Genomic DNA, 23,538 nt, shown 5'->3' with positions numbered 1-23,538 from the left:
TGTGCTACTAAGCCTAATTACTCGACAGAAATTGTTCTGTAATATTTTCTAAAAATTAGGTTATAGATTAAAATCGTAAGTAAAGTGTTCTGCATTAACTTAGGTTAGAGATTAACATTTTTAAAATCCTCAGAAATAGTCAGATAGGTCACATGAAAAAAACGTAAAATCAATTGCCTTTTTTTTAAATTATGAATCACTGCAATGAACTATTTTTTTACACGTCTTGGTTCACGTCTCTTGATCGCGATGTCTCATTAACATTTTCACGATATCCAAACGATTCGTCGGAGTAGGATCGAGTAACTCTTTGACTGCACCATTTTTACTAGAGAAAATCATATTCAAATAGTCGATGCTGACTAATGACTGTATTTTTCGATCATCTCGGCAAGTTGGGAGAATGTTGGCCTTTTCTTTGGATCTTTCTTCCAGCAGTTTTTCACAATTTGCCCCACGAAATTTGGAGAATATTCCGGTGGTGTCATTCGATATCCATTTTGAATAAGGATTCTGCCGTTCATACCTTGTGATAATGAAATAATTCATTAGAGGAGTTAGGGGGGGTATTTCATTTCAATTCTGTCTCACCTGGGTAGCCTAGCAAATCAACGAAGTTAACGTGCGAACCCAAGTAGATAAGAATTTTTTATTCTCTGATGAGAGCGGTCAATGCTTCATTAGACTGGGCAGTTGCTTTAACCATTTTGACGGCCACTGTGGTCATGTTTCAATTCCTACACTCCTACCTACACTCCTACGGCTGTTTTCCCATCGACATTCGTAGGTTCCCCTTTCTGTTCCGTTTGAGAAGCAATGTTGACGAGATTTCATTCTTATAGACTGCTTCAGTGTATTCCTTGTTATCTTGAAAATAAGTATACTTTACTTTATACTTTACAGGATTGAAGTATTTCAATCCCCGTTACACGGAACCTGAACCGTTACATGGATCCTGAACGTTACAGGAACCTGAACCGAAAGTACGAGTCCTTGTGTCAGATCCTCACATTTTTTTTTCCAACAATATTGGGGAAAATTAAACAAACGTCCTTTATCTTTTTTTTTTTTTTTAAATAAATCCTTTGCTTATCGTTTCTTTTATTTTGTTAAAGTAAAAAAGCAACCATTATAGGGCTTAATCTAGCAAGGTTTACCTTTGTACCTTGGTCGAACTCCTTTCCGTGGAAAGCTTTTTTTTTTTTTTTAAATAAAATTTTGTTTTTATCATTTTAATTGATTCTCGGTGTCTCCACATTCTAAAAAAAAAACATCGAATTGGGTCTCTTTAAAAAATATATCAAATTAATGTTTCGGTTGAAAAATGAAGAAAAAAACCATCGAATACCATTTAACGGACTGAGGAGAAGCGAGCCAAATTTAAGTAGCTATCAATCGTGTTAACTAGACGCTACGTGTTAGCGCTCTTGACTAAAATTGCATCATGTTTTGAGCATTTTTAAATCAGTGTGAACAAATTAAGAGAAAGGTGTTACTGAAAACGTGCAAGGTATGGCCAACGTTCGATAACTCTGGCCGAAATCAACGTCATATTGTGCCGTTCCTTGTCGGAAGTGCTGTCCAGCGAGTGAGCTAAATGTAAATATTAAGAAATGCTCAATGACCAATATAGGGCGTCAATATTTAATATCGTTTGTTAGGATTAGAACGTCGCCTTATTTTATAGACAGAATACGCTAGATTGTCACTCAAGAGTTAAAAATTCTTTTTTACCACCATTTCTTCATGTTCACCATGTGAGATATCCTCCCTTTAACAAAACACACCTTTTCCCAAGATAATGACGCCGTGTATATTAAATTGCCCTTGAACATTGTAGTTGAAGTGGTGGGAATATTTTTAAAAGAATAATCTATCTGACGACATGATCATAACTTACATTTGTAAAAAAAAATTCTTAGTATATTATCAATCCGCCCCCCCCCCCTCCTATTAGTGGATAATATTCGTGTTTTGACTAAACCTAATTAATTGCTTTTCGATTGTGTATTAATGTTTATTTGCATATGATTTTAATAGGACCTTGACGACTCATTTCGACACCCGAACGAACCATTGAATATGATTGATGCTTTCTTCACAAAGGATAACTGTAAATATGTTTTGATCACTTCCGTAGTTGTTGTATGTAGTTATAAATAGCGACATCTGTTTGGACTTCATTAAATATGAAACACCGCGGTGGGAAATGGTCGGTAACGTTTCCAGCCCAATAGAATTTCACTTGCAACCACGACATGTACCAAATCCTGATGGGGAATGTTTAATTACAGTTTAAAGGAATGGGGCGAAATAATAGCTGTGAATTCTCACATGTCATTTGTGTTGAGGAAGGTTGCAGGTGAAGACTTTATACAGGGTAGTAGCTTATAGGGAAGAAATAAAATCCGATAAGATGCGCAAACTGAAAACAGTACCTTATCAACGCAATAGTATTAGACGCGTTATAACGTTCGATTTTCTTTTAACCGTATTTTGAGCACCACAGAAATGACCGCATTTTCTTTGTGAAGTTTTGTGGAATTACGATTCTAATTATTATTCAAACCCAGAGTCACCATGGAGTGTGGGCCATCAGTTTTATTTTGGAAAATTCATGTCATCTTTCGTATGCTGCGATTCATTGTGCTGATTCAATCAGATTTATTTCGTGTCTGCTCTCTTGTTAGTGTTTACTTCTCGTGTGCAGACTGCAGATTGACTAGATTAGAAGCCGCAAGCCAGTTGAAGAGCTAATTATTAAGCCATTTCACCTTACTAGCACGGCACAGTACGCCACCACTTGCGTCAACTCAACTACACAACCGTTGAAATAAAACATATTCAAGTTCTATCTTTTAATTATTGTCTGACTGACCGTCAGTAAAACGGAAGACATTTTAATATTTTCATGTTGATTTATTAGTATAAACCTGCTAACTTATTTTGAGTTATGGACAATACTCGAATGTAACTGAGCTCTTTGTTTCTCTCGTTCGTGAACAGGTTTCGTCGGTTGAAAGACCTCAGCTGATTGGGAAGGAGAAAACGTGTGGCCAGGAGAACGACCCCTTGACTGTTGTGTGGATGGAAACGATGACACCTGGTGCAGCAGGTAGGAAGAAAATCTATTTACATTAAGATTTGCTATTAGTCCGTCTAGGTTTAATTTTACGAGAACTATTGTGATAGTTTATTCGACAGTTGGGATAACATGAGTTGACGACTTGACGTTTTATTGAAGAAATTTGGTCAATCTCGTGTAAAATCTAAACTTCTTTTCATCCGATTCGTATTGAACATGTCGCATAGAAATTATGAATTACGGGTCACTTGTTTTTTGCGCTCGGCTTAATCGCTGTTTATTCGATTTTATAAATATTACAACCAATTATTATTTTTTTTTAAATCTTTTTTCGTTTGCTGCTGGTAGCACTTCTGCGGTTCTGAAGATTCCCCCTCCTCTAAACTGCTTTCGCTTGTAGTTGACTTGAGACCCCGCTATCGAGGAACAGTTGAGCGACTTCGACTAAATTTTCTTTCTGGCAATATCGTCGACAAACGAAATGGAGTGCGTTGCAACCTTCTTTCGTCTTGCTGTTGACGTCTATGTCGTAATCGAGCAGCAGTTCCACGACGTCTTATTTGTAAAATTGGCACACCAAAAGAAGGGCGTTCCACCCTTAGTTATTGACCGAGTTGACGTCGACCCCTCGTTCCAGGAAGAGTTCAACGAGTTGAATTAAGTTGTCGTTCGGATAATATCTTCAGACATTCAGCAGGGCCTTCTATGCCTCGCTGTTGGTGAAGCTGACGAAGGTTCTGGTGTCGAGGTGCAGTTGAACTATTTCGATCAAATTGTATTAGTGGTAATAGTAGCGGTAAACGGTGTGGAGGACGTTGCATCCGCTGTTGGTCTTGCAGCTGGTTTCGATGTTTTTATCCAGGAGAAGTTTAACGATGATGATCAAATTTTCTTTCTGTAGTAGCGACACACTAACTGGAGGGCGTTCCAGCCTTCGCTGTTGATGCAATCGACGTCGATCCTCCGTTTGAGTTTCAGAGCGGTGTGGCCGACATCTGACGTGAACGCTGAATTAACGAAAGTTACTTTCTTTCCTCGTCAGATACTCGGCCAATCCCGTGAATTCTATCATGCCCGCTAGTATACTGATCTGAAGGGGACCGTCTACATTGAGATCTTAAAATATTTCGCTCAAATTATTTGGTGCCATCAATGGGAGACTGATGCCCTCGTTGCGGGTAGTTGTGGCCGTTTTTAAATTGTTTTCTGACCAAATCCCCTCGCCTTGATTGAAATAATAGTCAAAGTCTAATAACAACATGTTAACTAACATTTTATACCTTGAATGATGGTGTCGGTCATGGAATCGTAAAGAGTTCCACATTGAAAATTCGTCCTAGTACAGGAATTTTAAGGGCTTTTCTAACGAAATCGTCCGACCTTTCCTATTTAAAAAACGACGTACGAAAAAATTTTAAAAAATTAAAATAACTCCAATCGTATTTTCTTTTTTTAATTAGAGAAATTAAAGAAAGATAAAGATTAAAGAACAAATTATGTTTGTTTAGAGTTTGGACACAGACATTTCTAAATGTTCCTAAAATCGAGTAATAAAAAATCAAAATGTAGAGATAACAATTTCGTTTCGGTTGTACAAAAATCCTTCTGTCAATTGGCAATTGGCACACACCAGTTACCAAAAGTGTTAGAACGATGCAGCGCGCACGGTCGGCGGGGCAATAGCAGACGTAACATGGCGATCTAAAAATAAAATGCGGTTGCCTAATTGGTAATTGCGGAAGACGAAACGATACCAACCGAGAGGGGGGGGGGGGAGAGAAAAAAAGGCTCGTCGCCCTGAAGTATTTCGCGATGTAATCATTCGACGGGACAGGCCGTTAGCAGGAATGGTTCGATTAGATAAACATGCTTTGCGTTACTTTGTTTCTTTTAAACTTGTTTCAACAAATTGCTACAAAGCATAATCAACAAAATGTTGGTGATCGATGCATTTTATTTCCCTCCTTTGAAGGAGCAATTTCTAAGAGTAGGCGTAAATCAATCTATATAATCTTTTTAAAGTGATGCTTTGAACAGTTGAAATTAAGATTAGCTTACATGATAATACTTTGAAACGGAGCCAAAATATTTGTAGTCAGCCTTACTTGAGTAAAGTAAAAGTGAAACATGTCTAGTCTTACGATGGAATCAGCAATATGGTCATAATCGTAAAACATTTCAAGAGGTCTTTTTAACATTTCTTATTGCCGCTGAAATGTGACAATTTTTCGGCGTTGAATAACCTGTTACAAATTTTTTATCTATTCAACTTACCAACCTAATTTTCTTACAGAAGTCGTTGAGCCTTCAATCGATGGCGTGGGATGTCATGTAGCTTATTCACCGCCTTACTAGCTTTAATGTGTTTTAATTTTTGGAACAGAACTTATTCTCAACTATTATTTTGTCAGCTGTTTTAATAAATATTTCTTGGAAAATGCCAACAATTAAAATTATATATTTCCCTTTATAGATACACGTCACATGATTGATAAACGCACTCATGTTTATGTAAGAGATGCTTCGTCGAAGAGTTTTATGATATCATGAAAATTTATAGTTTCATTTTTCCTTAATATTGACCGTACGTCGATGCCATTGGCTTCGATCCCGAGTTGGATTAACAATTTGATTGCGTCGATTAATCTTTCGCTTGAATAAAATTGACAAAACAAATGAAGTGCGTTGTTTCCGTCGTTGGTTTTCTCATTGACGTCGATCCCGAGTTGGATTAATAATTTGATTGAGTCTATTAATTTTTCACTTGAATTATTCCAACACAATAAATGGAGTGCGTTGTTTCCGTAGTTCGTTTTCTTATTGACGTCTATCCCGAGTTGGATTAATAATTTGATTGCGTCTATTAATCTTTCGCTTGAATTAAATCGACACAATAAATGGAGTGCGTTGCTTCCGTAGTTGTTTTTCTCATTGGCTTTGATCCCGAGTTGGATTAACAATTTGATTACGTCGATTAATCTTTCGCTTGAATTAAAGCGACACAATAAATGGAGTGCGTTGTATCCGTCATCATCTTTCTCATTGACGTCGATCCCGAGTTGGGTTAATAATTTGATTGCGTCTATTAATCTTTCGCTTGAATTAAATCGACACAATAAATGGAGTGCGTTGCTTCCGAAGTTGTTTTTCTCATTGGCTTCGATCCCGAGTTGGATTAACAATTTGATTGTGTCGATTATTTTTTCGCTTGAATCATTAAGACACCATAAATGGAGTGCGTTGTTTCCGTCTTTATCTTTCTCATTGACGTCGATCCCGAGTTGGATTAATAATTTGATTGTGTCGATTATTTTTTCGCTTGAATCATTAAGACACAATAAATGGAGTGCGTTGTTTTCGTCTTTATCTTTCTCATTGACGTCGATCCCGAGTTGGATTAATAATTTGATTGTGTCGATTATTTTTTCGCATGAATTAAATATACACAATAAATGGAGTGCGTTCCTTCCGTTTCTGTTTTTCTCATTGACGTCGATCCCGATTTGGATTAATAAATTGATTGCGTCAATTAATATTTCTCTTGAATTAAATTGACACAATAAATGGAGTGCGTTCCTTCCATTTCTATTTTTCTCATTGACGTCGATCCCGATTTGGACTAATAAATTGATTGCGTCAATTAATATTTCGCTTGAATTAAATTGACACAATAAATGGAGTGCGTTCCTTCCGCCTTTATCTTTTTCATTGACGTCGATCCCGAGTTGGATTAATAATTTGATTGCATCGATTATTTTTTCGCTTGAATCATTAAGACACAATAAATGGAGTGCGTTCCTTCCGTGTTTGTTTTTCTCATTGACATCGATCCCGAAGTGGATTAATAAATTGATTGCGTCAATTAATATTTCTCTTGAATTAAATTGACACAATAAATGGAGTGCGTTCCTTCCGCCTTTATCTTTTTCATTGACGTCGATCCCGAGTTGGATTAATAATTTGATTGCATCGATTATTTTTTCGCTTGAATCATTAAGACACAATAAATGGAGTGCGTTCCTTCCGTGTTTGTTTTTCTCATTGACATCGATCCCGAAGTGGATTAATAAATTGATTGCGTCAATTAATATTTCTCTTGAATTAAATTGACACAATAAATGGAGTGCGTTCCTTACGCCTTTATCTTTTTCATTGACGTCGATCCCGAGTTGGATTAATAATTTGATTTCGTCGATTATTTTTTCGCTTGAATTAAATTGACACAATAAATGGAGTGCGTTCCTTCCGCCTTTATCTTTTTCATTGACGTCGATCCCGAGTTGGATTAATAATTTGATTGCGTCGATTATTTTTTCGCTTGAATTAAATTGACACAATAAATGGAGTGCGTTCCTTCCGCCTTTATCTTTTTCATTGACGTTGATCCCGAGTTGGATTAATAATTTGATTGCGTCGATTATTTTTTCGCTTGAATCATTAAGACACAATAAATGGAGTGCGTTCCTTCCGTGTTTGTTTTTCTCATTGATATCGATCCCGAGTTGGATTAATAATTTGATTGCGTCGATTATTTTTTCGCTTGAATCATTAAGACACAATAAATGGAGTGAGGTCCTTCCGTGTTTGTTTTTCTCATTGACGTTGATCCCGAGTTGGATTAATAATTTGATTGCGTCGATTATTTTTTCGCTTGAACTACATCGACTCAATAAATGGAGTGCGTTGTATCCGTCTTTATCTTTTTCATTGACGTCGATCCCTTGTTGGATTAATAATTTGATTGCGTCGATTATTTTTTCGCTTGAATTAAATATACACAATAAATGGAGTGCGTTCCTTCCGTTTCTGTTTTTCTCATTGACATCGATTCCGAGTTGGATTAATAATTTGATTGCGTCGATTATTTTTTCGCTTGAACTACATCGACTCAATAAATGGAGTGCGTTGTATCCGTCTTTATCTTTTTCATTGACGTCGATCCCGAGTTGGATTAATAATTTGATTGTGTCGATTATTTTTTCGCTTGAATTAAATATACACAATAAATGGAGTGCGTTCCTTCCGTTTTTGTTTTTCTCATTGACGTCGATCCCGAGTTGGATTAATAATTTGATTGTGTCGATTATTTTTTCGCTTGAATTATATTGACACAAAAAATGGAGTGAGTTGTATCCGTCTTTATCTTTGTTATTCACATCAACTCCCTGCCGGATCAACATTTTTAACTTTTCGTTTTGATTTGTCCAAGGGAAGATTATGGAGGTAGCTGGGTATCTTATTTTACACAGTTCAAAAAATTCCTTTTCTTTTTCTGCAAGCTACGTTGGAATCAAGACGAATCAAGAATTAAAAAATGCGAAGGTAAATGCTGATTTTTGCATGTAATGTTATGTTTACCTTATTTTTTTCTGATTTGAGTCTCTCAATAATATTTGATGAAGATATTCGATTAGCTTCGTTTTTTAACATGTCGGTAACAAGATCATAAGCGTAGTGCGATCGTTCTATTTCTGAAAAATGATCCCACGTTAAATTGTCGTTCAAATGTTGTTTTTAACGGTAATAGGCTCAACTTACTATTCATATTGATCGCTGTACCCTCTAAGATGTTTTTAGGAATGTCAAACTCATTAGAACCGTAAATGTGTTGCCCGTTTAACAGAAGATAAGCGAAGACGAGGCCTAGTGCAAAAATGTCGCTTTTGACGGTACCTCTGAGTTGCCGCTGCCCACCCGTTTGAGTTTCCTGAAGTAGTAGTTTAAGCAACTCGGGCGCGTACCAGTTTCTTGTTCCTTTTACTCCACTACTCATCGTAAATGTCCCTCGCTCATTCACTGTCCGGGACAGACCAAAATCAGCCCATTTCATTGTTATTACCTTAACGTCTTGCGTATTAGTGCTGCAGTCGACCGAGATGAGTACATTTTCCGGCTTTATATCTCGATGAATTAAATTCTTGGAATGTATGTACTCGAGACCAGAAGCCAATTGTGAGAAAACTTCAAAATGGTATGGCAATTTAGGCCCTTTGTATTTTTGGGTATTATCAGGCCCTAGAAATACCTGATCTAATGATGCGGTGCAGAGCTCTAAAGCAAATAGCCTATAGAACACGATGCCCAATTGCACACGTTAACCTCTTCATTAACTTTTTAAAATGTTGTAATATTAGTTTGATATCTTACTTGAAATCCTTTTCACACTCAACGTGGAAGAGTTTGACGATATTAGGGTGATCTAACTTTTTTAAAGCTTCTTCCTCTTTACCGTTAGCCTTGTCCAGAAGAACTCTTTTGACTGCCACTTCTCGGCCTTGAAACGTTCCTGGAAACACTGAACCATAGCCACCTTCTCCTAATGGAACTTCCGTATTGTATTGTATTTTCATGTTGTTGTTTTGAAACATAATCGCAACTACGAAATTCTAGCACGAATGCGAAATCTGTTAGGAGTGAATGACAGTATGACTTGCTGCTTCGAACGAATCTTGCGCAAATGCGGTCGACCGACATAAAGTGTTTGATAACGGACCTAGCAATATTCCAAAAAGATAACGTGTTAGATAATTATGAGGGTAAATAATGGACAAAGGAGAAACGAAATATCCAATACATTTTAAAAAATCTAGATGGCGGAAGATTATTTATTCTTACACCATTTTAATCGTTATTGTTTAAAAAAATTTATGAGGTAGCGTTCAAGTGTACCACCTGAAACACCTTTAACCTCTTGTGAATTTTATACTAACTAAAAAATAGTGCCCATATAATTTCGTTTCTATTTTATGTATTTACGCTGTTTTGTTATCAACTTCTCATGGCAATGGAAAAAAATGTGTTGTTATCACTTCATGTGCATTATCACTCGTTCCTTTCACATCCGTACTGCATTCTAGATTGTTCACGCCAAATTATAGTTCATTTTAAATGACAAAAGAATTAAAATTTATTTTCTTGTTAAACAGTAAAAATTAATAAAATGAGTGGTGGGTGAGAAAATAGGTTTCGTTTTGTAAACAATTAGCTCTTCGGCCTCTTCTTGCGTTAAATTGTTCACCTTATTAACATTTGCTGATTTAGATTTTGAATTAACTGAATTATAAAATATGTGAGTGATTTTACTCCTTCTAGTTCAATCCGCATCTGGAAACCTTTTGATTCAACATATATTTTTTATTGTTGAGAAAACGTCATGAGAATAAGAGCACATTTCTTGCGCGTTTGTGACATTCTATCTTTTCAGCTATTTAATGCGTGCTCCTCATTCGCTCAGCTGTATCTTTATTTCTGATCCAGAAGCGGAATCGTATCATAATTTACTAGCAACAAAGGCCATAGTAGGTTAACAAGAGACTCGATTGAAACGAATGAATCCGCACAGCTTTGTTGTTCCCTACGTATTCTCTTCTCCCATTGCCTCTTCGACTCTTCCCGCTAATTTTTTGAATTTCCCAGAAAAAGGGGTTAGGGTCTTCAAGACGAGGGGGAGGGTTAGAGTGAATCCATGATGGCCGCCGATTCTTTGCATTAAATTTTATTTTCCTCTACTGGCCTACTTCTCCTCAGTCAGTAGGTTTTTGTATGGCGGCTGGTTCACTTGTGCATGAAGCTTCCGGATATGCTTTCCAAATTTGTTTAGTGCTCAAAAAATGTTATTCAAACTTGTCCTCTGTTAGCAGAAACATAGTGTCTCACTGTTTAAAGCTTGTGCAATGTGCATTGGTAGAAATTTTACTGGATACTTTACATCTTCGTGGTCTTTACTCAAAGTGATTCGAAAATCGGCAAACTATACAAGAGATCGTAGGGGGCACATCGAAACAGTTCCTTATATTTTGTGCTGTTTTCTGATGAATATGCATTGGAATGCTGACACGCCGCGTGAGTTTTCTATCTATTTTTACTCTGTTTTTTTTTTTCCACATTGTGAAGCTTGTGTTATTTCTTTTCTCGTTATGAACTATGAAACAGTAATATGTTGGCTTGTAGCCCCGTAGCCTACACTTTCACTCAGTGCACTTTCATACGATGAATCGCGTGAAAAAGATGGCTTCATGCTCCACCCAGTCTTGACAGCTTTAGGTTCTTTGTTGTTTAGTTTTTGTTTTGACGTATTCATTAAGAAAAGTTAGCCAATCTCTTTTACAGTCACGGTGTTTCTATCCTTTAAGCTACAAGATGCGTATATTAATTTTATTTGGCAAAGCCACGTTTAAGTCAAATGTAATTTTTTTTTTTCAATGCCAGGACACGTAGGCAATACTGAGTTTTGTTTTCTTAGTTTTCTGAGTAAAAATTTATGCCAACTGTATCAAAACGAAACTTGACGACTGTACGACTGTATTAAGTTTAGTATTTCGTTCCTCGGTTGTGAAATGAAAGTGGCCTACTAAATGGAATTTCATGTGGTTCGGATTAAAATCGCAGACGGAAGATGCACTGGCTTTTAAGAGTCACTTAAATGTGCCAATAAGAATTTTTTAATTTGTCGCGTTCATGGGACAGTCACGTTTTCTATTGGCACACTGGTTGCATCTGATGATTTTTCATTTGCATTTAACCTTTAGACTGTCGTGCATTACGTCTGTCTGCTCATCACCTGAATGCGAAGACATTTAACCGTTCCACGACCAGCAAAACTAGCCTTGCCTTTTGCGATCACCGATTTTTTGCTACGATCGTCAGACAATTTAAAAAATTATTATAAGACTCTTTTCAGTACTTGGCCAATTGCGAAATTGTAGAACGTATAGTTTTCGCAGCCTTTGAACGCTGCGACTCTTGTCTCGAGTCACATTTTATGCGGAGGCTTTCGATCACTTTGTAACACGTTCAAGTTGCGGCGTCTCATCTACTAATCTACTCGGCGTTTAGAATTTGTTTGCTGCTATTTAACTGGTTTTGTCTTTTTTATTCTCTAGCTTCCTGGATTGGATTGACGGAGTAAACCAACAATTCCATACGGATGAATACTGCCATTCATGCATCGCGATGAACCATGACCACCCAGGTGCTCGATGAGACGTGGGGACCTTCTTTTCTTTTTTGAGGTTAGATCAAAATTTTTTTTTATTTCCCTCGTCATTATTTTACGTCGGTCGGCCCGAGGATCGACCAAAGTTTCGGTTTATTGTGGTACAAAATTCCAAGGTTTTCCTATTTTCAAAGGCAGCTATTAGCTTTTTTATTTTCTCTCACCAACATCACCAGATCATATCTTAACTTGCCTTATCACCTTGTACGCGTTTTGTATAAATACTGTCTAAGATAAAAGCGCTTGGAAATGACCAGCAATATTTCAATGATAGCGTCTGAAAATCCATATTAATCAGGTAAACTAACGAACGCCATAAATGCACTGCAATTAATACGGTTTGGAAAATAACAATTTATACGGCGATAAATTCGTTACTTTTCACACTTGTTAATTAAGCAGTTGGTCTTAAAATACCGTGGGCAGCGTCCGTACATTAAAAGTAGTTTTCCCTTTAATAATTTAACGAAGAAACTTGTCAGTGGTTTCTTTTCCATTTTGTTTTACTGCTGCTATCAAATTCTCTCGCCGATGGGAAATAATTTTAGTTATGACTTCATGTGCGTTATCACCCGTTCCCATAGCAACTATTTTCTAGACTGTACTTGTCAACACGAGATAGATTGAATGGACCAAGAACTTTGACAAATCTTGCTTTAGTTATTGGTACATTATTTCGTGTTCTTGCGCAACCAATTGACAACTATTAGCTAACTTTCATCAAGCAACTAGCTGCTATCAATTTAGCATTTTTGACTTTCCACTAGAATCGTGGACGTTCCAACGATTAAAATTGAACAGCGGATCGCGCACGGTTATGCAAAATACATATGATTATTCTCCACCTGACGTGCACAACTTTTTAAACTAGAAAATTGCTTCTTAAAATGTTCAAACATTTGCATCCACGTTATTTAAAAAAGGAAGTTGCCTAGTCAATCTATCCTTCTTTTCTTATCGAAGCACGCAACGAGCTGGGGTACTTCATCAATAAAAAAACAACTGAAATCTTACCTGGATTTCATTTGATTTTTTGGTTACGAGCCTTTTCATCTGACCAATAGATTGCGGCACTTATTCGGGTCGACCCGTACCGTCCGTCGTTCCAACGATGCTGGAGAGCGCACGATTCTCGATGTGGAGAAAATTATTTCGGTCGAGAGCTATAAACATTTAAATTTTTTATTTCACCATTGATTCACATTTGTTTTGGTGCCGGCCCCTAGTAAATTAACGACGTTAACGTGCGAACCCAAGTAGATGAGAATTTTCAATTCTCTAATGAGAGTGGCCAATGCGTCTCTAGACTGGGCAGTTGCTTTAACCATTTTGACGGCCACTGTGGTCACCGTTTCGGCATCTACAATGCCCACGGCTTCGGCTTTGAAGACTTGCCCAAAACAACTGGTTCCCAGTTGTTGGCCTTTATTTTAAAGAATTATTTTCACTTGACGAAATAATGGATAACATCTGTTTCTAGCGAATAACGAACCGAGTCGTGAGTCTTTTCCTTGGGAATTCCCATTTCTTGTCGTAGGGCAGGAATTCCGTTTGACATTCCATCAGCACATGCGGGTCGATTATGCCTGGGTCGCCATTCAGTCTACTTTCTAGAGATTTCTCCACCTTTTTCTAGAGGAGAATTTTAATTGAATTGAATTTTCAAATGTGCCGAAGGAAGGAAACGTGTTGGGGAAAGAATTTCGTTCCATCGCTTACCTTGTCGAGGTAAATTTTGATACTGTTTTCAACTCCGATTGCAAATCAAAGTGCAAAAATCATTGAAATGCCGTTGACTGCAGCAAAGGACTTTGCTTCACTACCGTCGATTTTTTCAACGGTAGTGAAACTGACAATAAACCGCCTATGCTTCGCTTCGCCGCGGCTTTTGTTCCACCGACATTCGTTGGTTCCATTTTCAGTTGCTTTTCCTTCGAGTGGCAAAACGGTCGCGATTTCGGTTGACTTTGCCGGTGTATTTCCTGTTATTCTTGAGATCGAGGCAATTGTTTGATGAAGAAAGGTTGATGCTGCGAAGAATTAGTTTACCTTGAACCACTGAACGTTGACATGTTGCGATAATCGGTTTGCAGGTCAAATTCTGGGCCGTTTCTTTTTATAATGCGACATAATTATTTGCTGGTTCGTCATATCATTCATTACTGATCATACTTTGTACAGCTGAAATGCGGCAGATTAGTGTGACGTTGCTTCCTTCTGCGGGATCGTTAGGTTACCCTTTCCAGTTCCATTCCTATTAAGAATTCAGTTTTCTTTTGATGTCAATTGACACACTTTCATTACTATTTAGCATGATTTGTTTTCTACTTAAATATGAACTTCGTGTGCGGTACCAATTACACGTAAAAGGAAGAGTGCAAAGTCTGTAATTGGCAGTTTATCTTTCGGTAAAAACCCTTTTAAAAAAATTGGGAAGTCATCGTCAATCTTTTTTTCAAAAATTTTGACTCGTTTTCCTTATGATGACGTCCAGCGTTCCAGTACAAAACTACACAGTATTTTCATGTAGATTAACCTTGATGTTCTTGATTGTGAATTCTCTCGTCGGTTCAAACGACCACACCGAATTGTTTTAGGATAACCAAACCTTCATCATCAAGTTTAATTTTTTGGTCGAACTCTTTCCAAATGAAATAAATCCATTAGTGTTACCTCCGAAAAAATGATAAACGGATTTCCCTTGAATAGAGCGACGGAGACGTTCGGATGAGTGGGTTTGCACGGGACGGTGAAAGCTTGTCCTGTTTCGGCGATGAAATAACTCGGTAGTTCTTGATCTTCTTGGACTTGTGCAAAGACGAGTTGCTCATAGCCTATAAATGAATTGAATTGATACGGTGCGTTTAGTTTTGCTTTGCGTGCTAATAAAAAATGGGGGAATTAACCAACTGTAAACGTAAACGTATTGGCGGAGGGACGAACCGGTTTTCTGGAGTACATTAAATGGCTACATTTAAAATAGACTGTTGTTCGGGTGTTGCGTTTCTTAACGTTAGCATTGATATCAGGTGGATGCCGTTTGTGTTACTTGTCAAATTCAGGCGTCCGCCAATATCCTGAACTAATGGACATGCTATTGCTGTCATTTCCAATATTCAGAATGCTCATTATTAGTTTAAACCTGTATGTTTCTCCTGTTTTCAGCCGTCCACGTCAAGTTTGACAGCTCGGGAAGAATTAAGTAATCGGCCAATATACAGGTGACTGTTACAGTTGAACCGGCTTCGACCACCTGTTCATCACCGCTAGGGACTAGTGTCAGTTTGAATTGCTGTTCCCTCAGATCGATCCGTGTGGTAAAAAAAAAAAGAAAAGTTGAAACAACAAAACAGTTTGCCCACTAAACTGTGGCAATGGAAATGGCTTCGCAAGTATTGAAATACGCGTCCATCGTGATCTCGACCTTTTCTGTCTATGGCAATCACGAATTTTTGGTTATGGTTGGTTTTGGTTAAACAAGCGAAGGAAGAAATCAAATGACCTTTTCATTTTTTCTAAGATCACGTGTAAGAATTTCAAACCGCAAAAAGCGGTTTACCGGTAATCGAAATTAATAAAAACAAATATTCTCTTTCCTCGAATTTCAAGTTTCAAAACCAATCTCAACATCCTGTTGGCGCTGGTTAAGTCATCGGTACAAAATTTGTTACGGATATTAGTGGTTTTCCCCTTTCGTACATCATCTTGTCGTGTTATCGGAAAATTAAAATTCGTTTCCTTTTTTCCGCTAGACAAATAGGCTAAGGCAAAGCTGACCTATTTTCTATTTTGAAAGTATGGACCTTTTTTTTACTTGATATTTCGAATTTTAAGGTCGACAACACAAGGATATCAGCTTTACTCTTTTTTTTCGACATTTAAGCTTGCCCGCGTGCAACTACTTGTGCTCTTGAGTTAATGAGTTGCCATAAAGCTAAGCGTATTACTGACAAATTCAACATGTGTCAACCATGTGAGTATCCAAGATGTGACAAGATGTGATCGTCCTAAACTGCATGGAACACATTTAGCTTTCAGTCTTGAGTAGTACGCCTTAGCACTATGGGTTAAAGCGTCGGAGAGTTGAGGATCAACGGCTCTGGATGAGGCTAACGGGAATTGAAGTATTGTATACGTGGAAACACGTTACATGGAACCTGAACCGAAGGTACGAGTCCTGGGGTCAGATCGTCACATTTTTTTTTTTCAACAATATTGGGGAGAATTAAACAAACGTCTTTTATCTTTTTTTTTTTTTTTTTTTTTAAATTAGTCTTTTGCTTATTGTTTCTTTTCTTTTCTTGAAGTAAATAAGCGATCATTATTGGGCTTGATCTAGCAAAGTTTATCTTTGTAACTGGGTCAAACCCCTTTCTGTGGAAACGTCTTTTCAAATAATTTTTTTTTTTCAATGGTTTGAATTGATTCTCGGAGTCTCCACATTCTAAAAAACAAACATCGAATCAATGTTTCGGATTAAAAAGGAAAACAAAAATCATCGAATACCATTTATCGGACTAAGGAGAAGCGAGCCAAATTTAAGTAGCTATCAATCGTGTTAGCTAGACGTTAGTGCTCTTGCCTAAAATTGCATCATGTTCTGAGCATTTTTAAATCGGTGTGGACAAATTAAGAGAAAGAAATTACTGAAAACGGGCAAGGTCTGGCCAACGTTCGATAACTCTGGCGGAAATCAACGTCATATTGCGCCGTCCTTTGTCGGAAGTGCTGTCGGGCGAGAGAGCGAAATATGAATTTTTAAAATGCTCAATGACAAATTGGTTGTCAATATTTAACATCGTTTGTTGAGATATCGAACGTCGCCTGGTTTTATTTGACAGAATACGCTAGATTGTGACTCAAGAGTTCATCCTCTAAGATTCAGGGCTTCCGCATTCTGAAAAAAACTTAATTATCATTTCCGCTTAAAAATTAATTAATCGTCGATACCATGTAACGGACGGGGTCCAAATTTAAGTAGCTATCAATCGTGTTAGCTAGACGTAACCGCTATCGTTTCAATCGGAACGTCGCCTTTTTTTTATTTGACAGAATACGCTAGATCGTCCCTCAAAAGTTCAAAATTGTTGTTTAAAATAAATTTAAAATTTTCCCAAGACGCCTTGCATATTTTTATTTGTAGCCGAAGTGGTGGGAATATTTTTATAAGAATAGTCAACCTGACGATATGACCATAGTAAATTTGTAAATAAATGTAATTGTTGAGTCCTATTAGTGAATAATATCCGTGTTTTGACTAGATCTAATTTTGGTTGCTTTTCTACTACGTATTAATGTTTATTTGCATATGATTTCTATAGGACCTTGAAGAAATGACACCACTCGTTTCGACAGTGGGAAGACGTAACCGAACGTAACCATCTACGATGATTGATACTTTCTACACCAAGGATAACCGTAAAAATTTTGATCACTTCCGTAGTTGTTGACTTGTTGTGTGTAGTTATTATTTAAGTGTTGCCCCGACTTACGTGTTCCCCGAAATAGCGACATCTGTCTAGACTTAATTAAATATGTAACACCTCGGTGGGAAATGGTCGGCAACATTTCCAGCCCCATCGAATTTCACTTATAACCACGACGTCTTGCACGACGTGTAGCCAAATGTTGATGGGGTATGTTTCATTTAAGGGAATGAGGCGAAATAATAGCTCTGTATTTTCATTTGTGTGGAGGAAGGTTATCTTTTTATATAGGGTAGACTAGTAGTAAAGGGAACATTATCGGCTGCTAGTATAATAAATCGAAAAGATATCTTTTGAGTTTGTTCTTATCAGTGAAAAAAAACCTTGTCTTGCCAGACGATCCATGTAGTTGTACCCATAGACCAACCTGTGTTTGTGGCGACAGTTCGTTATTTTACAGTGTAAATCAAACTATTTTTTTTTTAATGTATAATTTTATTTTGTTTTTAACGGCAAGGAGTTTATGTTGATTTTGTTGAATTTTTGAACCATCAATTGGGTACCTGAAAGACGCGTATAGCTTCCATTGACTATTTGGAATTCTTTGTTCCCAAATTTATTAAATTCCGTTGAGAAATGAGTTCTCCAGATTCTTTTTCCTTAGATTTTCAGTTGGCAGATTTTTGGGATGATGATGCTCTCATGAAACCCCTGTTTGCCTTATCACAAAGTGAATCCCACAATCCGGATAATTGGGTCGGGCTGCACGAGTTTTGGGGAAACATTATCCTCGAGTGGGCCACGTCAAATCGTAAACTTATGTTTAATGAGGAAAATTTAAAGAAAGCGTTTGGTCGAAAAGGAAAGAATCCCGCTTCATTGAATAAGGTTCTGGATAAAATGGAAAAGTATTTCATTTTATTTACATGAAAATATATATTTTTTTTCTATGTGAATTTTTCGTGCTCTCTCGTGTTAATTTCACAGAGATGGGAGTATTGTCACCAAAGATAATTGTTGCCACCAAACAACGGTCTATTCTTCACCATTTGGATGGTTTCTTAATAGTCTTGGCAAACCAATTGTTATGCTAGTTTCATTGATTTGGAAATCAGTCATGAGCTACATCTTTAAAGAGAGAGCTGTCACTCTTAAAACGTTTGTGGTTCCTAGTGTATTGGAGGTATTACATTCTTAACTATTTGTATCTAAACTAATCTAAAAAGAAATCAATTTTAACAGATGAAATGTGAACGTTTTCTTCAGCTGCCATTGAATGAACTGAGAGACATGCACTCTAATATGCACGCTTATAACAGTGAAACACAACTGGTCCTGTTCCACCTAGAGAAGATGGGAAAGTTGAATGTCAAGGCGTCCTCGGATCAACCAATCGTCCCGGCGATGAAGGCCAAGCCATTGCCACAAAGTAATACCGAATTGAGCATATCTCCGGCTGAACAAAAAGAAAAGAAATTTAATATTTCACAAATCGATGGCAGATTGATCGATCTTAAACAAACTGAAAAGTTGCTGAAGGATGAAATTAGTAACATGGAAAGTAAAATCATTTCACTTGAAGTTACTGCACGTAGACGACTGAATGGGGCTTCTCGTGAGAGTGTAAGTATATTTCAAGTTATTCTTATTACATTAAAATGAACTCATGTTTCATACTTCTTCTGTTTTAGGCGAAAAATACATTGTTTCGCCGCAAGCAACAACAATTGATATGTGACCAGCGTAAACAAGTCCTAATTAAGGTGTCTAAACAAATTCAGGTGAGTCAAGCTATAAAGGCAAGAGGGATTGCATTTTATGTTGACTAATCTGAATGTATACCTTAATCGTTATTTTATTCAGGATATGGAGGCCTACAAAATTCACCTTTCTTCATTAATTAATTTGTCTGGCGATCCTTTGATAAATGAGGAAAACATTCAAGACACCGAATCTAAGGAGGAGTTGAAGCAACAGCGCGAACTACCGAACATGTTATTACAGAATACTGTTCACGAAGATGAATATGATTCCTACTTGGAAGAAGTACCTATTTTTATTTTTACTAGTCTGAAATATGAACCTAAGTGATTATTCCATTCAGGTTGTGAAGGACTACACAATTGACCTTTCTGTATTCAATACATCTTCTAGCGATTCTTCAATGAATCAGGAAAACGTCGAAGAAAGTGTGCCCGACGTGAAGACGGAGTTGAAGCAACAGCGCCAAATCGCAAGCATCTTATCGCAGAATTATTTTCAAGAAGATGAATTCGAACTAGAAGAAGAGTTGAACAAAATCTTAGCCGAAAGTGATCCATAGGCTACTGGGGAACAGTGATTAATCTTACATTTCGTCCAGCCATATAAAGTTACAAGAAGAAATTTCGTTTTTATTTGAACTGCTTAAATTCGATTCATCATCTAAAACGCAAGAAAATGCCTATGCAATAAATCCGTACATTGTTGTTGTTACATCTTTTGTCCGCGCGACGCGATTTACGTTTTCCCGCTCATTTTTTGAATTTCCCAGAAAAGAGGTTAGGGTCTGAAAGACGAGGGGAGGGTTAGAATGAATCCATCATGGCCGCCGTTCCTTTTGTGCAACCTTCATCTTTATTCTTTATCCCCCATTCCCCCTACCCTATTTGCTATTTTTCAGTCAGTAGTCGTTTGCATGGGGATCGGACCACTTGTGCTCTAAAAACGGTGAGAAAAAATTGAAATTCACAGAAAACGGTGCCGACGATGAAATAGATTTCGCTTAAAGTGTTGCTAACACAAGGTGACGCCCAATCAAGATTTGCAGAATAGCAAAACAAAGTTAAGAGATGAAAAATCCAAGGTGGCGGCCCCTTTTCTTACTTTTTCATTTTGGAGCTTTTGTCTCTGAGTCACCATGGAGTGTGGACCAGTTTTATTTTGGCAATTCATGCAATCTTTCGTACTCTTCATTGTGCTGATTCAATCAGATTTCTTTCGTGTCTGCTCTCTTGTTAGTGTTCACTTTTCGTGTGCAGACTGACGACAATATGGACCGATGGCTGAGCCTTGGTTTCTCTCTTTCTTGAACATGTTTCGTCGGTGGAAAGACCTTGCTGATTGGGACGGAGAAAATGTCTGGCCAGTTTTACGACCCCCTTTCCTGGTGTGTGGATGAGAACGACGACACGCGGTGCAGCAGGTAGGAAGAAAATCTTCTCACATTAAGATTTACGATTAGTCCATCCAGGTTTAATTTTATGAGAATTATCAAGATAGTTTATTTGACAGTTGGGAGAATTTGACTTGACGTTTTTATTGAAGAAAATTATCATTATTTTTTCAATCATGTGCAATCCGAACTTCTTTTCATCCGATTCATATTGAACATGTTGCATAGAATTTGTAAATTACAGGTCACTTTTTTTTGCGCTCGGCCTAATCGCTATTAGTTAAACCTTTTCTTTTTTTTTAAATAATATTGTTTCGCAATTTGTTGCTGGTAGCACTTCTCGTTCTAAAGATTCCCCCCCCCCCTCCAAACTGCTTTCACTTGCAGTTGACTGAGATTCCAATTGGATGAACAATGTGAAGGACTTTCACAAAATAATATCGTCGACAAACGAATGGAAGGTGTTGCAACCTTCTTTCGTCTTGTTCTTAACGTAGATGTAACAAGCAGCAATTCGACGACGTCAGCAATCAAATTGTATTGTTTGTAAAATCGGCACACCAAATGAAGGGCGTTCCACCCTTCGTTGTTGACCCAGTTGACGTCGGCCCCTCGTTCCAGGAAGAGCTCAACCACTCGATCAAGTCGTCATATCGACAGACATTCAACAGGGCGTTCCATCCTTAAACTGACGAAGATTTCAGTGTTGAGGAGCAGTTGAACGATTTCGATTAGATTGCGGTTGTGGCAGTAGCGGCAAACGGTGTGGAGGACGTTGCATCCGCTGTTGGTCTTGCAGTTGGTTTCGATGTTTTTATCCAGGAGCAGTTTGACGATGTTGATTAGATTTTCCTTCTTGTAGTAGCGACACACCAACTGGAGGGCGTTCCAGCCTTCACTGTTGATGCAGTTGACGTCGATCTTTCGTTTGAGAAACAGTTTGACGATTTGAACTAAATTTTCCCGCTCGTAATATCGGCACACCAAGTACAGAGCGTTCCACCCTTCGTTGTTTTTGCAATTGACGTCTATCCCCTTCTCGAGCAACAGTCGAATTATTTCAATTAAATTTTTCTTGTCGTAGTAACGACACAGGAATAGGAGGGCGTTGTTTCCGCCTTTCGTCTTGCAGTTGACGTCGATGTTCTTGGTGAGGAAGAGTCGAACGATGCCCAGCAGATTGTCTTTCTGGTAATTCCGGCAGAAGAAGAGGAAGGCGTTCCACTCTTCGTTGAATTGGCAGTTGATGTCGATCCCGCGTTCGATAAACAGCCGAACTATTTCGGACAAATTTTCTCTGTCGTAGTAGCGACAGACGAGGTGAAGGGCGTTGAGTTCTCCGTTGCTTTTTCAGTTGACGTCGATCCCTCTGGCCAGGAGCAGCCGAGCTAGGTCGAACAAATTTTCGTGCTTGTAATACCTGCAGAGGAGTAGCAACGCGTTCCATCCGTCTTCCGTTTTGCAGTTGATGAGGTCGACTCCGCGTTCCAGAAAGAGTCTGACCATGTCGATCAGATTTTCCTTGTCGTAGTAGCGACACAGGGCGAGAAAATTCAATTGATTCCAGTAATCGGTGATCTCCACCTCGCTGATGAGCCGGACGATGTCGATGATTTTATCACACAAAATCTGAATGGCCTCCCATCCGTAAGTCTTTCTCTGCTGCTGGTGGACAACGATGGACGACTCTGATGCCACTGTTTCGTCGTACTGATCAGGTGCTGTGATTGCAAAGGCGAATTTGAGGTCGCTGTATTTTGATTGAATTAGTCTGGCGATAACTCTAATTTCTTTCTTGATCCGCTTGAGGATCTCGTCATTTTTGTACCAGAGATGCTCATCGTTCGTCGTTGTCGCATCAATTTGACTTGTCATGAGATCTAGAAAAGGTTCCGGGTGAGCTAGCGAGGAAAAGGCCAGTTCGAAACCAAAGTTGACTGTCTGATTGGTCATTTGTTCTTGAAGCGCTTCCGCACAAGGAAATAGGGCGACTCTTTCTGTCAAACCAATTTGATGGGCGGTTAATTGATTTTGAATCCTCCGCATCACGCAGAGTTCGTCGTGTTTCTCTTCTAGCCATTGACTTAGGCGATTTGAGTTGAATGTAAATGTTTCACTGCTGATTTGAGTCAAAAGTTGTTTGAATGAATCGACGCTGTCTAATCCGCTGCGAATGTTGATGGCCATTTCTCTCAATTTTGATTGGAGGTCTACACGGAAGGCAGAATAATGTTGATTGAAATCTTGTATCTTCTTGTAAAATGGGTTCAATTTTGTTGCTAGAGAGTCGTTGAACATGTAAGAGATTTTTCCTTCCACTTTGTCGTAGTCTTCCATCTGCCGGACGCATTCGTAAACGAGAGCATCGCTCATTTCATTTTTTAAAACTGGTGCACTGTGTCCATCTTCCAGTAACGCTAAAGGGTAGAGCGAAACAAACTGTGGCACACCGAGGGGCTCGTTTCCAGTTGAATTATCTTTAGGAATTGAATGATATAAAACTTGAGGGAAATTTCTTGCAAATGTTATGGCTTCTTCGTACGTAGTTGGACATTTGACGTTGTCGGGAAGTTGAAAATCCCTTTCAAAATGGCATTGGATGTTTAGTTCACTATCGCAATTATTTTCCGCAACGCTTCCGTCAGCATCCGCGCTTCCGGACAGAATTTTTACCAAGTTTCCGGCGTAGACTTGTAATCGGCTATTCGCTTTGTTTACGTCGTCTGCTTCTTCTAGGCTTGTTGTCAGCAAAAATGGCTTCGGCACCGTACTGGATCTGTGAGATGACGTGAGTTGCCGTGCCGTTGCCACCGGCCCGTGCAAGTTGGAGATAACTAATCTGAGACCGTCTTCTAATTGGCCCTTAGGAAATTCCTTG

The 23,538-nt window shown here is 38.2% G+C and overlaps 2 protein-coding genes across 5 annotated transcripts in view; one reads left to right on the top strand and one right to left on the bottom strand.

The window, feature by feature from the left end:
- LOC124349699 (charged multivesicular body protein 7-like) overlaps positions 1 to 23,538 on the top strand; it is a 36,762-nt gene that overhangs the window by 2,002 nt on the left and 11,222 nt on the right. For 2 of the 4 annotated variants that reach the window (XM_046800491.1, XM_046800490.1), the window contains exons 3-12: positions 2,041 to 2,113; positions 3,007 to 3,115; positions 11,968 to 12,096; positions 17,402 to 17,498; positions 18,171 to 18,414; positions 18,494 to 18,689; positions 18,749 to 19,129; positions 19,198 to 19,287; positions 19,370 to 19,552; positions 19,611 to 19,981. In XM_046800491.1, the coding sequence (XP_046656447.1) occupies positions 17,468 to 17,498; positions 18,171 to 18,414; positions 18,494 to 18,689; positions 18,749 to 19,129; positions 19,198 to 19,287; positions 19,370 to 19,552; positions 19,611 to 19,829 (1,344 nt within the window). In that variant the 5' untranslated portion in view covers positions 2,041 to 2,113; positions 3,007 to 3,115; positions 11,968 to 12,096; positions 17,402 to 17,467 and the 3' untranslated portion in view covers positions 19,830 to 19,981. Of the gene's footprint in view, positions 1 to 2,040; positions 2,114 to 3,006; positions 3,116 to 10,668; positions 10,928 to 11,967; positions 12,097 to 17,401; positions 17,499 to 18,170; positions 18,415 to 18,493; positions 18,690 to 18,748; positions 19,130 to 19,197; positions 19,288 to 19,369; positions 19,553 to 19,610; positions 19,982 to 23,538 lie in introns of those variants that run through there. The other 2 variants (XM_046800492.1, XR_006920307.1) reach the window with 2 other exon arrangements.
- On the bottom strand, positions 232 to 9,246 carry LOC124348436 (serine/threonine-protein phosphatase 6 regulatory ankyrin repeat subunit A-like). The gene is made up of 4 exons (XM_046798649.1): positions 8,624 to 9,246; positions 8,444 to 8,556; positions 7,199 to 8,364; positions 232 to 526 (listed from the first exon to the last, which is right to left on the bottom strand). Exons 1-4 carry the CDS (start codon positions 8,913 to 8,915, stop codon positions 232 to 234), a joined length of 1,866 nt encoding a protein of 621 aa, XP_046654605.1. The 5' UTR covers positions 8,916 to 9,246.

The sequence above is a fragment of the Daphnia pulicaria genome, chromosome 7 (genome assembly GCF_021234035.1).
Source record: "Daphnia pulicaria isolate SC F1-1A chromosome 7, SC_F0-13Bv2, whole genome shotgun sequence".
In the NCBI taxonomy this organism is placed as follows: Eukaryota; Metazoa; Arthropoda; class Branchiopoda; order Diplostraca; family Daphniidae; genus Daphnia; species Daphnia pulicaria.
The sequence above is the reverse complement of the archived record's forward strand: the minus strand, read 5'-3'. Positions and strand labels throughout refer to the sequence as shown.